At 35.3% G+C, this 16,013-nt stretch overlaps 1 protein-coding gene across 4 annotated transcripts in view; it reads left to right on the top strand.

Annotated features, from left to right (window-relative positions):
- The window catches only part of LOC138704870 (putative helicase mov-10-B.1), a 109,189-nt gene that overhangs the window by 4,868 nt on the left and 88,308 nt on the right, over positions 1-16,013 (top strand). For all 4 annotated transcript variants that reach the window (XM_069833214.1, XM_069833217.1, XM_069833215.1 and 1 more), the window contains exons 2-4: positions 1,145-1,245; positions 9,645-9,769; positions 10,358-10,454. In XM_069833214.1, the coding sequence (XP_069689315.1) occupies positions 1,231-1,245; positions 9,645-9,769; positions 10,358-10,454 (237 nt within the window). In that variant the 5' untranslated portion in view covers positions 1,145-1,230. The remainder of the gene's footprint in view (positions 1-1,144; positions 1,246-9,644; positions 9,770-10,357; positions 10,455-16,013) is intronic.

A 16,013-nucleotide genomic window follows, 5' to 3' on the forward strand; every position in this document is an offset into this window, starting at 1 on the left:
TTCATTCATTGAAGTTTTCTTACTATCTAAAGGAAGATGGAAAAATGATTTCAATGCAATTCTAAAAAAGGAGAGTCTTGTTTATAAATGCCCTTAAAATGAAAAAAAGATATATAATTTTTTATATAGTTACCCACCGTAAATAATTTAAAAAAATATAGAACACAAAATGCAATTCATTTTTACAGACAAAAAAACATGTGTTTAATTCTTTAGGGTATATTGATTCCACTGTGAAAATTTCAGAATGCTGATTTAAATATCATGTCAGGTTTTAATAACTCACCGGAACAAAGGAGCTCAGCAGGTAGGCTCTCTCGTCGTACAGAATGTTACGTGATCAAGGTCAGGGAGACGGACGTTTTGAGATTACTCATCGTTATGAAGTCTCGTGAATGCTGCGACCTCCACACACAGCAAGCGATTTTCAACCATTGGAACAAAAATTAATAATTTTATTAATTTAATTATTCACAGATTTTTTGAGATAAAGTCATAAAACTTGGGAGATGGATTAAGAATAAGATTTTCTTTAATACGAATGAAATTCGCATGAATTTAATTTGTTGCATTCGAATATAAAACTATTTTTTTCAATGAGGTGTTTTTATGAGCATGTCTTAATATTATTTGAATTAGTCTTTAAGGTATTAAAATGTGGTTATTCAGGTTTACAATGGCGTCTGTTTAGTTTCGATGATACTTCATATAGGGTATCTAGAATATTTTAAATGAAGGAAAACCTGTAACTGCCACCCATTTTTCAGTCATCCTTATGACTAAAATATTAATGATATGGTGGTCATAGTTGACAGTTTAATTTATTTTCATAATAATATTATTATATTAAAAGCCCAAGAAAATTCATGACATCACTGGCATATTCTTAAAATTTTGTATGGAATGACCCAACTTAAAGTCAAAACTGCTTACTGTTGTGTCAAGACACGTGGCAATTTTACTGTAGAAGGAAATGTGAGAGGTTGCCATTATGTCAAATTGTTGATATTAAGTTAGGAGTTATGGATAATAAAGACTTCCTTGTCATGGAATAATCTATATTACTATTGCTGTAAACTGGTATATTGTTTGTTGATCATGTTTTAAATGAGAACTCTGTAGAGTGTCTGTTATTCTGTTGCAGATCTTATAATTTTTTCGTATTGAACCAAATAGAACTGGCAGTTTCCCATTACAGAGTAATTTACAACTGACGAAAAATACACTAAAATGCCTGAAACTGAGGTATGTAGAATTTTTTTGAGAAGTAGTCTACATGTTCTTACAAATATAGGCTACAGTATGTCCAGTAGAATTAATTACTAATTCTAGATTTTTATTCTCGTATGTATAGTCACTTCATTGTTGTATTCTTTGATTTAGGTTTAATGCATAGCGTACTATGTTACTAGTCAGCGATATATATGTAATGGAGGGGAAAAGGATCTGGCAACCCCACCCATTAACTCTTGACTTAGTTGCCTCATGAGTGATGCCTTATTGGTGTTAATTATGAGGTTCAAATCTGTTTTAGGACAGTTGACTGAACAACAACAACAAAGACAGAAATTAGTAGGCCTACTACTAAATTATTTTTATTTATCTTCATATAAAAATGGCAGCCATTTTTGTATTATAACGGTCTATATTTTTTACTTTTGCAGACAGTTGTGATAAATGCGATAGCTTAGCTCAGAGCAGTGATAGAAAAGTGGAGAAAACACTGTTATTTTCAGGACTTTCCAAGCTACATTTGATGTCTTGTATCTTTTTACCCAATCTCTCTTTCTAATAATTGAAAGTTAAGGCCAAAGTTGATTACTGTATTAAAAAAAAAGTTTTAAATTTGTTTTGCAGTGGGAAGGAATGAAATACCAGGACTGTCACTTTGTTAGAGGACAGTTACATACTCCAATCTTTAGCAAAAAATATTTGAATTAGCTTACTCGTCCCCTAAAAATGCTCGCTTTTCAGTTTTTCTCTTAATTTGAGTCCTAATATCTTTGGTAGGGGACCTAACAGAAATTTTAAATTTTTAATACAATTAGTAGTCTGTGAGAGGTACTCTATACTCTAGTAATACTTGCAAAATTATGTACATATTGTCATGTTTAACAAACCATCATATTAGTTCAGTTATTTTGCTTACTAATTAGATGTTTTGTGTAAAAAGTTCAAAAACAACTTTTTGAGATTGCGTTTATTATGCAGCTGGGATATTTCTTTAGACAATTTGCCGGAAATAACATGTGAGCGACCTGTTAATGTTACCATTCCAAAGCAGGTATTTTCCGAAGAAAATATTCAATAGGCACCCAAACTCTGTCCATGGCTGACTTTCTGATGAAGGTTCTTGGACCTGCTGAGTGATAGAACAACACATGAACATCCTTGTTTTCTAAACTAATGTCCTCAATTTCCGTGATCCACTACTGTCCATGCATGCAACAATAAACTCTGAGTACAATCTTGCTGATAGGTTGATTTTCAAATTCTTCTGATTTTGATTTCAGGTAACATCTGCTAGTGTTATATGAGTGTTTAGGCTTTCACGATGACTGTGATTAGAATAGCTTTTGGGTAATCTACCATGTTCTGAAACTTGATATTTCCAACGTTTTGGAACTACATATAGATTCCATCATCAGAGTAAGACCAGAGAAGTCGCCTATGTCAGGCTAATCAAAAATCAAAATCTGAAGAATTTGAAGTTCACCCTATCAGCAAGATTGTACCTCTGAGTTTACAGCCACGTGAGACTGTTGCATACATTTACAGTGCACAGTGGTGGGTCACGGAAATTGCAGACTTCAGTTTAGAAAAGAAAAATGTTTATGTGTTGTTCTTTCACCCAGCAGGTTCAGAAACCTCGTTCAAAAAGTCAGCTACTGACAAAAAATATCTGCTTTAGAACTTACAACAGTAACATGTATCTCTCACAGAGTACTCTTTATATTAAAAATTTTACATTTTTATTAGGTCCCCCACGATATTATTACTCAGATTAAGAGAGAAACGAAAAACGAGCATTTTTAAACTGCTCTAACTAAAAATGAGAACGAGGAAGATAACTAAAATATTTTTTGCTAAGATTTGAGTGTGTAGCTGTCTTATAACACAGTGACAGCTCTGGTATTTAATTTCTTTACACAAAAAAAAAAAATAAATAAATAAACTGTAATTTCTTTTTTTAATGTGACAATCAACTTTGGCCTTAAGTTCTGTTTACTGGAAAGAAAGATAGAATAAAAGGTACAGGATATAAAATGTAGCTTGGAATATGCTGAAAATAATAGTGTTTTCCCCATCTTTCTATCCTTTCTCTGAGCTAAATTATTGCATATAATTATCGCAACTGTCTAAAAAACCAAAAATGTCAAGTGCCATAATGCAAAAATGGCTGCCATTTTTATATGAAGGTAAATAAAAATAAATTAATACTAATTTCTGTCTACTTACAGATAGGAGTGATCACTATAAAAAGATAAACATTTTTAAAAATGGTCGAGCTACCAATTAATTTATTCCTATACGAACGCGCATGCGCGCGCGCATGCGCGCGCGCGTGCGCGCACACACACACACACACACAGAGGGAGAGGGAGGGACGGAGCGGGGGAGAGAGAGAGAGATATTTTGCATCTGTAGACAGAGTAGAGACACTCACAGATTTTGCAGCTGTAGGCAGAGTAAACCTACTATTCTTCTTGAAATGAGACGAGGAGAAATACCATACCAGCCTGTGAGGGGTGTAAGGTTACTGTGTGCAGTCTGTTTTTGTCGAATAATATGGAATCACATGGTGTGTAGTGTCTAGTAATGATTTAGTGATTTTTTGTTGTTTAGTCAACTACTGTTATCTGGAGATAAGTTTGAACTTCATAAGCGACACCAATAAGACATCACTGATGAGGCAACTAAGCCAGAAGATAATGGGTAGAGTGGCCATTCTTCCCCTCCCACCCATGGCATATATCACTGAGTAGTAATATAGTACACTAATCATACTTTAGATGTATATAAACAGTTGTTCTTCCTCTGACACATATCAAGTGAGATGTAGGCTACTACATGTATGTATGTATCAGCCAGAACCTCAGAATTATTAGTGATTTATAAATTATTATATAAATAATGTAATGACATGATATTAAATGACTTTTACAATCGAATAAAGAGTTTACATAAACAACAAGTTCCTAAAATCTTTGTCTTGGTGAAGATGTTATGAATGATTTCCAGAAAAGTTCTCAGTAATTTATTATTTCAATAAAGGGCAATTTATAAAACGCCTATTTTTTTTTCCACACAGTCTCTGTATCAGACAAAAAGTCTGCATGAAAGCATCGTGTTCTAGCTGAATAGGTATCAGATTAAATTGGTGCACTGTTATCGATTATGCGCACTGTTCAAAACATACAGAGGTGAGCCTGCGTGGAAAGAAATAAAAAATAGGTTGCAGCCGCCAAATTACTCTTCAAGGAACGACCACTCATATAAATTGAGGGAAAGAAGGCAGAGGACGGACACTGGAAAGTTTTCTTTTCTCAATCGTACTATCAGGGACTGGAATGCTTTACCTGCAGACTTACTAAAGGCTTTACCAACAACCAAAAATGTATTTAAAAATAGGCTTAAGGACCTTACTAATAGTCGGTAATTATACACAGTACTTAAAGGGTGTAAATGATATGTTGTTATTGAAGTGTTGTATCAGTGAAGAATTATGTTGTGTCAGTGAAGTGTGTTGTATCAGTGAAGAAGTATGTCGTGTCAGTGAAGTGTGCTGTGTAAGTGAAACGTGTTCCTGTCAGTGAAGCTGTATAGGTTATAGTGGCAGTGCAAAGTATTTGAACAGTGAAATGTTTTTGAAGTGTTAGTGAAATCAGGATAGAATCAGTGAAATGTGTCGTAGTTCCAGTGCAGTGAGTGAGTTGACAGCGAAATGAGTGTAATGTTGAAAGGTACTTGTGCAGATATGAACATATACTCGTGGGTTTTAGTTCGATCTTAGCTTTAAGATACAAATTAGAATATTTCAAATGTTATTTTAAGTGATCGTTTCATTTAATTTAGTATATTCCCTGTTGTTGTTGTTATTATTATTGTTATTATTATTATTATTAGTATTAATTATTAGTATTATCATTAATTGTATTTTTAATTAATAAGTTTATTATTGTCATTATTGAGTGTAATTAGTTACCACTGCCACCGGGTATATACCCATTGCAGTGTGAATAAATACATACATACATACATAATCAATTCCTTCAAAATCCTTGTGTTAACTGCACATGGAAATTTCAAGAAGTACGTTTCACGTTGTAACTTACTTACTTATGGCTTTTAGAAAACCCGGAGGTTCATTGCCTCCCTCACATAAGTCCGCCATCGGTCCCTATCCTGAGCAAGATTAATCCAGTCTCTACAATCATATCCCACCTCCCTCAAGTCAATTTTAATATTATCCTCCCATCTACGTCTCGGCCTCTCCTAAGGTCTTTTTCCCTTTGGCCTCCCAGCTAACACTCTATATGCATTTCTGAATTCGCCCATATGTGCTATATGCCCTGCCAGTCTCAAACGTCTGGATTTAATGTTCCTAATTATGTCAGGTGAAGAATACAATGCATGGAGTTCTGCGTTGTGTAACTTTCTCTATTCACCTGTAACTTCATCCCTTTTAACCCCAAATATTTTCCTAAACACCTTATTCTCAAACATCCTTAATCTCTTGAATAATTCACAGTCTGCTTCACAGGGAGCTAAACCTGAAAGCCAAATTTGCATAACCCTTAACCTCTGTTCCTCTCTCGAAGTGAGAGTTCAAGTTCCCATGTTGTAACCAAATTGTTACAATTAAAACTGTATAAAATTAGAGAAGTGTACAATTTGTTACTTCCAAACTGTGAAGCAGAGTAGACATTACTGTCAGTGTTCTTTATTTCTGTGTAGTTTCTGTGGTTTTTTTCAGTATGATTTCGGTGTGTAGACTTTACTGTCAATGTTATTTATTTCTGATAATTTCCATTTGGTTTCTTTTTTCAGTGTAATAAGTGGTGTTTGTGTTTTTGTTTGTTTGTTTGTTTGTTTGTTTGTAATGATCCCATTGTAATGGCAGCCGAAAAGTTCACATTAGAACAAAAGAATTTTCATGTATGACATAGTGAAAACTGAATCATGTCGAGAGGTCTGTAATCAGTTTTCATAGAAATTTCTAGACATTCAAGTTCCAGTCATAGATACTGTTAGGTGACTGGTTCTTAGATCAAGAGAAACTGATTTTATTGGAATTTTTTATTAAATTATTATTTATTTATAATTATGATAGAATTAGTAATTTTTTATTTATTTTATTTAATTTTTGCTAAATGCTATTATTCATAGGTGAAAAAGAATGGTTTTAATGGAAGAAAAATTGGATGAAAATGGGGCATCTTTAGACTGCTCTCCAATGAAATCCCTACGTCATCTGTCTCAAGAAGTAGGCATTTTGAAAAGATCAGCCCATGCTGCAAATACAGTAGAATCCCTCTTAACCGGTACCAAAGGGACCAGGCTAGTTCCTGATACTAGATTTTGCTGGATAATTGAATAAATACATGTGTATACAAAAAAAAAAGTTCGTTTTTCATGGTGCCAAATGTTGAAATTGCAGCCATATGAAGCTTATTTCTCTTATCACTTGCTCATAACTGAATAAACATAAAAATTATGTTGATTTCTTTTATTAGAACACATCACACAACACAAATAATACACTAATTCTAGGAATCTACTGGATTGAGATATTGTACCGATATTCTTAGTATATTATTTCATTTTTCGCAGCTTTTATTTTTTCAGCATTTTGAACTTTTCAAAATACTCTGCATACCACATTTTTAACTACCTACTTGAAATTTTCAGGAAAAATTTAGATATATGAGTAAAAAAACTCATTTGCAATTGTTGAGAAATAGTCATTGGTTCCATTGTTATTAAGATATATTTTGTTATTAATATATTTCTATAAAGCTGAAGTGAGGTATTGTTTCCTTGTTAGTTTTTAATGAGATTGTGATCGGGTTTTACTGCTTGTAAATAAATGTTTAATTTAAACACAGTGATGGTGTTGAATTTAGGTAGATTATTTCTGACTTGTGATCGTGCTAAGTTAAGTGACAGGAAAGCGGCATTTCTCATTGTTAGTTGTGCTACTACTTTTGGTCCTAGTATTACAGATTTAAATGTAAATTTTTTATCTATTGGAAGATGTCGAGCTAAACATCGAGAAAGCATTGCACAAACGATAAAGAATTCCTTCAACTCAAACACTAAATTAACTGTTCCTTGGGATGGGGAACTTCTCCCTGATATAACTAGCAAAAATGTAGTTTACAGACTTCCAATTCTTGTTTCTGGAGATAGAGAGGAACAACTTCTTGGGGTTCCAAAATTGGAACGTGAAACTGGACAAGCTATTGCAAGTGCTGTACATACTGCATTTAATGATTGGAACCTTCAGGACAAAGTATGTACCATGTATTTCGACACAACTGCTACTAACACAGGTAGAGTAAACGGAGCATGGAAACTGCTTGAAAATAAAATTGGAACAAACCTACTTAACCTAGCATGCAGACACTTCATTCTTGAGCTAATGTTGAGTGCAGTTTTGTCCACAAGCTGTGGATCCTCAGGAGGCCAGATATTCTTTTCAAATGGTTTAAAAAATTCTGGGACTCCATAGACAAAACAAGATTCTCTCCTTTGGTGGATAAAATAACATTTCCTGCTAATATATGTCAAGACATTCTGAAATATATAGAAAACATTCTTCATAATTAGCAGTAACCAAGAGATGATTACAGAGAATTTCTGGAGGTGACCACTATATTTTTAGGAGGAACACCAAAAAGAGGAATTCGTATCATAGCCCCAGAAGCCTTTCATCATGCATGGTGGATGTCGAAAGCCATATATGCCTTCAAGATATTTATGTTTAGAGAACAGTTTAAGCTTACGACTAGTGAGATGAGGGGATTAACGAGGTTTTGGAAATTTGTGGTAAGGATTTAAATAAAAGCTTGGTTTGAAGCCCCATTTGCTATTTCAGCTCCCAGGAATGATATTTGTCTACTAAAGCCCCTCCATGAATATAAAGAAATTGATCCAGAGATAGCAAAAGTGGCCAGAAACAAGTCAGTTCAACATCTTTGGTACCTATCAGAGGAGCTTATAAGGTTTGCTTTTTGATAGGAATGACCTGTCACAAACCAAGCGTTTGAAGATCAAAGCTCTACATACATAGTAAGAGAAATAGAAATCGTAACATTAGAGGTACCTTAAAAATTGGCAATATCAATCAGCTGGAAATAAATGATTTTGTTGGTTCTAACACTTCTTTCTTTTTTTAAGATTTTTGGTATCAATTCCAAGGCATTCCTCTCAAAGGACCCAACTGAATGGAAATATACAGAAGAATTTATCAGTGCTGAAAGAATGTTAAAAACACTTACAGTTGTCAACGACACTGCAGAGCGAGATGTGACACTAATTCAAAAGTTCAACCAACTTCCTATGGCGAATGAGGAGCAGAAACAATACTTAATGATGGTGGTAAAAGAACATAGAAAGAGGAATCCTGATACAAAGAAGAGTACAATTTTAGAATACCATGAGAAGAAAATTTAACACTTTTTTTTTTATGACCAATATTGTTTGTGTTTAACGTATTTTATTATAGTGGTCTGAAAATTTAAGCCCTGGTAGCGACCTTTAAATTTGTTTCTTTTGTAATAAAATTTTACACAGTTGTTTTTGATGTTATTTCTCACAGTTTCACCCCTAAGCACATTAAAATTTATTAAGTTTAATTTTTTACTCCCCTGACAAGGACCACCCTAACTCTCACCCTCCGTATTATCCAGATTTTTGCTTATCCGGATTGCCCTCGACCTGTATAGTCCGGATAATTGGGACTCTACTGTATTTTCATTCCAGTGTAGGACCGAATATTGAAACTTGTTGCTCAGTGGGCGAGCTCATACGTGTGTAAGCCTACATAAAAAATAACGGTATGTGTATGTAAATACTGCTCTATACACACATGTTAGTAACAATCACGTACTTTCATTCCAGTGTAGGATTGAATGTTAAAACTTGTTGCTCAGTATGACAGCCCATATGTATGTAGGTCTACGTGAAAAATAATGGTATGGGCATGTAAATACCACTATATGCAATAACTTACTAAAATATGCACAATAGGCATAGAATTTGTGATAAAATGACAAACATCATGTCAGTGAATTTACTTCAGTGAAACTTCCACATCTGTTGCTGAAGAAGGTGTTGAAATGTAGTGAAAATGTTCTTACAGTGGTATGTGTTTCATTGTGGTAAGAGAAGAAAATGCATATAAATTATTTTGCCATCAAAATATACATTTATAAATACTTATATGTATATAAAAATCGCTGAATGAGGCTTAATGCGAAATATGTTGCATTTAAATGTGTTTAGAAAGTTGAATTACGTAATTAGGAATTTTGCACGTAAAATCCTAGCTCTAGGTATTATAGGTAAAAATAAACATTGATTAATGTAATGGAATTGTGTCGACTCCTGTGTAATTTTAATTTGTTTTATATTTTTAGAGTGGCAAGATAACATATTGTTTCCTCTGTCCGTTTGAGGCAGAAGACAGTTCTGAATTTGATCGTCACTTGGAAGAACCACGTCATTGCTACAATTATATACTTTATAGATTTCAGCAAAGCAGGTATGTTTTAAACAAACACACACAGACAGCCTACTTATATTCGTACAATGCATGGGAAATGAAGTTGTGATTGACGTTAGCTGCTACTTCGTAGTGCCAGAGCATAATGTTGTCACACTTCCTCTTACTCTCTGTCTATCTTCAATTGCACAACACCTAAATCATCTTTTTTTTTTACCACTATCACTGTTTTCACTGCCTTCGAATAACTGCCGAGATAATTGGATGATACGAGTACCAGTATAATATATAAAAGATATTCAATAAAATGAAAGTATTACGGGCTGAACTGTGAACAAAATAGAGCTCAATGTACTGCACTCAGAACTGGACGTGGAATGCAGGTATACGATCCGATATGAACTGTGAAAACACTGGGCACTTTATCCCTTATGTCACCTCCAGGTCATGAATTGTGATTGGTCAAGTGATGCTGATCGCACACGCAGCATCAATCACAGCATTATTTCACATGCACTGTAATGATGTTTTTTTGTAGTACTGTGTACGATTAAGTTATTTCATGATGTTGAAATGGGAACAAATACTTATTTAATCGCAAATAATGGGAGTATTTTTCTATTGCAGGAAATGTAAGGCAAAGAATGAAAGTGGTGTAGTTGTGAATGTGCGTTGTGATGGAAGGGACTTAATTCCAACCGCAGATGGTACTGTGAAGACTATAGTAAGTATTAAGTTTAACGTTTCCGAATTAGAAGTTGAATATAATTTAAAATTATGTAAAGAACTCGCTTGCTAGTTCATCAGAAGATTTTCATGGACGTCTTTGCTAATACATGTGCATAAATGCTAATTTGAAAGTAAAACAAAGAAATCTAATTGTTGAAGTGCTGGTTTGTAATGCTGGCAGAGAAAACTAAAACTAAATTGTGTTACTAGGATTATAGTTTGTCGTTTCCATTTTGAAAAGTGCATAACATTTAATGAGTCTATACTGTAATTCTTCCCGTGTGGTGACCGGGAAAGAGAATAGTTCCACTGTGAGCTCATACAGATCGTAAAAGGCGATCAAATGAGCACCCAGAGCCTGGGGGTATAGCTGGGTCACCCTGTCTTTGGGGGACATAAATACAGAGACCTGGTCCTCCACGTTGGGGGTTGGTTCGTGGGGCTGACACCCCCACAACTGTAAAAAACTACTTGTTGAGAAGCCTCAATTGAAGCCTCGGAACTGGTTGAAACATTGGCAGCGAATTAAGCGATGGAACATGGTCTTTGAGTTTGGTACATTTATGGGACGGTCGTTGACAGCAATAGAAGAAGTGTATAAGACCCAAAAATAGATGGATAGATGCGGTAACGATCGATTCTCAGGACTATCTCGGAACAACTGCCTGGAGGAGATTAGCACAGGACAGGGACAGTTGGAGGAAGAAAATTGAGGAGGCTAAGGCTCGACTTTGGGCTGTGATGCCATCGTAGTAGTATACTGTAATTCATCCGCATTTTCACAGCCATACCGAACATCCTGATCAGATATTTATTAAGGTAGGCGAATGTAAACCATTTTATTAGGAGTGCCTCAAGGCAATCAATTTGAAATGCTGTTAATCGTGAGTTCGGAACTGGCATAAATTACGAAATGCCTTCCATAAAAACAAAAACTGAATTACTCCACATCACATGTCTACTTTGTTGACTTGAAGAACAGCCATCAACTAGGGAAAGATTTAAACAATAGTCATACATAGTAATAAACAGTGTCATCATCATAATCATTACTACAGTCCTGTTCGAGTCTGGGTTTCCTTCATGATCTTCTTCCATGACTCTCCCTATCCCTGGCAACCATCTGCCATCTTTTAACTCCGATCCTACCCAGATCTTCCACTACTCTTATTCTTAATCTTAGTCGTCCCACACTTCTTTTCCCTGTAGCTTGTATTTCAAAATCCTTCTGGGTAGTTCAGTTTCTCAAATGTGCAGCCACCTCAATCTCGACATTTTAATAGTTCTTATACAGAGAGATCACATGGAGATATGGACAAGAGCGGTGTGGTTTTCACTTTGTGCTGCTGACACATTCATGGTGGGGGAGGGACAGTGTAGAGTCACTGTGATACAGTTCTTCAAATTGCCGTAATGATGACGCAAGCATGTACATGTTCTCTCTGGGTTGTGTCAAGGTTAGTGAATCAATCTCCAAGTGACTGGCGAGTGACACGGTACATATTATATGGTGTTTTCTTGTGCATATAAAGTGGAAATGTGAATACGTGTAAACTGTCTAATGACTAATCAATGACACACTGTGTGTGTGTGCGTAGACCACTACAACATCTAGCAGTATCATTAGATTAAAAAATTTGCTACCGACATAAGAGATGCTTTACTTCCAAAATTGAAATCGGAAATTACATTGGCATATTTAGCACCTGGAAATTATTTTGCTTCATTATAAAATTTTCGTTTTTATGCTGTATGTATACATATATCCGGTGGCGTGGAAGGGCCTTAACACCACGAGAATAAATAAATTTATTATTATTATTATTACTATTATTATTATCATCATTATAATTAATATTTGTATTCTCTTCTAAAGTGTATGTTACAATATCAAAGTTCTAGCCAGAAGTTCAGATATCATCTGCACTGCACTAAGTAGAACAAGCGGACAGCTTAAAATACTTGGGGTGTACTATTAGTAGTAACATGAGCTGCTGCCAAGAAGTCAAAAGGCAGAGGAAGCTTTCAACAGAAAACTAAATATCTTTTGCTGACCTCAGTTAAAGAACTAGGGAAGATACTAGTGAAATACCTTGTGTGGAGTGTGGCATTATATGGGGCAGAACCATGGACATTTCGACGAAGTGAAGAGAAATGGCTGGAAACCTTTGAATATGGAGAAGGATGGAGCGTGTGACAAAAGAATAATCCTGAAACTGAAGAGGAAGAGAAAATGTATTTGGCTTTGTCACTGTCTAAGAAGAAAATGTGTACTGAAGAATGGACTGGAAGGAATGGTGAACGGGAGAATAGTTAGAGGCAGAAAAAGATATCACGTGATAAACATCATTAAAATGTATGGATCATATGCAGAGATTAAGAGGAAGGCTGAAAATAGGAAAGATTGGAGATTGCTGGGTTTGCAGTGAAAGACCTACCCTTAGATAGAAAACTATGAATAAATGAATGAGGATAGTATTTTCATAGGTAAATAGCACGCACACACGTCAAAATCTCATTTTTCAGTAGATGGCACTTAGCCCCTTTTGAATTTCCAGTCTTAAACTGTATGTAAATAAGATTGTAATGTTTTTATACAAAGTTCTCAAAATTTCTGAAGACTGTCTTTCTCTTATTTCCACCACTTGGTACAAAATCCTGTCAGCAACTGGAAACCATATTACTTTAGGTTTGTTGATGTTATCTGAACCACCGTCAGATTTCATGCTTCTTGTTAATTTCTTTGCCTCCGGAGTGTACGCATCTCGTATGAATTTTATTTTTGCTTTCACCTAGGCAATTCCGAATCCATCAATTTTTATTGTCCTTGGCATGTTTTCATATCTCAATTTTTTATAAAGATTATAGTTCAGATCCCACAAACACTAGTGTGTTTCATATACGTAAAGAAATTTTGTGACTATCTCAGAATTCCACTTACTCATTCTTATAAATCAGATTTATAAAACTTGATGCAAAGACATCAGCGGACTACGTATTGTACAATACTGGCGTGCCGATGAGAAACTTCATGTTTACACGTGCAACAGAAATGTCCGCCTGTGCATGCGTCGCCACTGGCACATTGAAAAGTTAGAATGCCACTAACTTTTCGAAACATTGCATGCAGTGTCTAAACTTGCATGCCAGTAAAGGTTTACACGTGAAAGTTGACCACAATGAATCCATGCACTTGTAATTTCTTTTGTGTAAATGCCTCCCAATTAGAAATTTATCATAAAATTTCTATTAAATGCTAAAATAATTAAAAAAAAAAAAAAGGCTAATCTATGATAACAAAAGACTAAAATTGAATTCATAAAAACCCAAAAATCTGGGCTCTAGTTATATCTTATTTATTCATAGAAAAAGGAAAAATTACAAAGGAATCTCAATAGGAAGTACATTGAGCATAGTGCGTGGAAGAATAGTTACTTACTTACTTAGTTGCTGGCTTTTAAGGAACCCGAAGGTTCATTGCCACCCTCAGATAAGCCCGCCATTGGTCCTATCCTGAGCAAGATTAATCCAGACTCTTTCATCATATCCCACCTCCCTCAAATCCATTTTAATATTATCTTCCCATTTACATCTCGGTCTCCCCAAAGGTCTTTTTCCCTCTGGCCTCCCAACTAACACACTATATGCATTTCTGAATTCGCCCATATGTGCTACATGCCCTGGAGGAGGAGGAGGAGGAGGAGGGGGGGAGGAGGAGGAGGAGATATTGATTGCTTACAACTTAATTGTTCTCAAATTAATGGATGACATGCTGTTGTGTAAATGAAGAAAATAGTTATTTAGGCTTTTGTTCCTGTATAAAACGTAGAGAATATCATTTTAAATTGTTAATTTATTTGGATATATAATAACATTGATGGACTATTACGTGTGAGGAAATATTATGTAATTAACATTTTGTGGAATACCTGGGCATTAACTTTGACATGTGGAAGTTTGACTTGATCTTGATCAATCACAATAATTGATGGTCGTTATTGTGATTGGCCAAGATGAAGTTGTATGTAAGAGTTAACACCCATGCAGTCCATGAAATATCATTCACATAGTATTTCCTCACACTCAGTATCGGTAATTATAGTTTATCAGTACTGGTAATAATAATTTTTCTGATAATTTTGTACAGCTGTCAAAAGAAAAAGTGGCCGCTCTCCTGTATGAAAGTTCCCTTCGGGTATCTTCGCTACAATTCGGAGACAGGCGATGTTACATGTTGTTGGACCACGTTGCCTGATATCTACAGTTATAATTGAAGTATACTGTGTGTTCTTCGATAGCATAATGGTAGCGTTCAGGCGTCTTATTCATGAGGTCCTGCGTTCGACTACAACCTCGTGCTTTTTATGTCCTTTTTTGTTCTGTTTTTGAGAGAGACAAACTAGACATAATGGCTCCTTTTTCTTTTATGATTATTTTAGTAATTAACATCAGGTTCATTAATATATTATGCCATGACTTTATCATTATCATTATGATATTGTGGCTGCAAATGGAAAGAAAAAAGATTTTATTCTCAATAAAATATCTTTCGTGGCATAAACATAACAAATTTACTGGCGTCGGCCTTAAAACATTCAAACAATTAATCGTTCAAAAAACAAAACAAAAGGCCACAATTCAATATTTAGTCTATCTTCCTCTTATCTCGATCATCTTGCAGTCGAGTGGGCATGGAATTGACTAGTCTTTGCAAATAGCGACTGTTTTTAGACACGATATTCCAGGAATTCTGAACATACACACATAAATGTTCTGTCCATGGGCAGGTCTTACATTGCAAGCCCAGCAATCTCCAATCTTTCCTATTTTCTGCCTTCCTCTTAGTCTCCGCATATGATCCACATATCCTAATGTCTATTATTCTTTTCAACCAGAGACCCAACCAATTCCTTTTTCTCTTTCTAATCAGTTTCAGCATCATTCTTTCTTCACTCACTTTTTCAAACACAATTTTATTTCTTATTCTGCCTGTCCACTTTACACGCACCGTTCTTCTCCACATCCACATTTCAAATGCTTCAATTCGTTTCTCTTCATTTCGTCGTAATGTCCATGTTCTTTCCCCATACAATGCCACACTCCACACAAAGCACTTCACTAGTCTCTTCCTTAGTTCTTTTTCCAGAGGTCCGCAGAAGATCCTTCTTCTTCTATTAAAAGCTTCCTTTGTTCATGTTTGCAGTTTTCTTAGGAAGGATAGGCCTAAATGCGGTAACATCCCGTTGCTTTCCGCACACCACAATCTCTTTCGCATTTTATTAAATTCCAAGGGGCCCAAGCGTGGAGATGAGGAGAGTGGATTTGACTAATTGGGCCCTCCGGACTTCACCGAAAGTCACGGCAAGGGTTAAATATTAATTCTATCAGGATGTTTGACCCGGTCAGAGACCGGGAAATCTCAATTAGCCTTTGCCCCCCGCATCCTGGACTAGCTTCTACGAATCATCAGAAGATCTTAGAGTGTGATTGGGCCAATTTTTCCAAAAATGTTTCCACACTTTTGCTCTCGTAGCTCAGCGGACGAACGTCGGAA

The sequence above is a fragment of the Periplaneta americana genome, chromosome 8, assembly GCF_040183065.1.
Source record: "Periplaneta americana isolate PAMFEO1 chromosome 8, P.americana_PAMFEO1_priV1, whole genome shotgun sequence".
Classification (NCBI taxonomy): Eukaryota; Metazoa; Arthropoda; class Insecta; order Blattodea; family Blattidae; genus Periplaneta; species Periplaneta americana.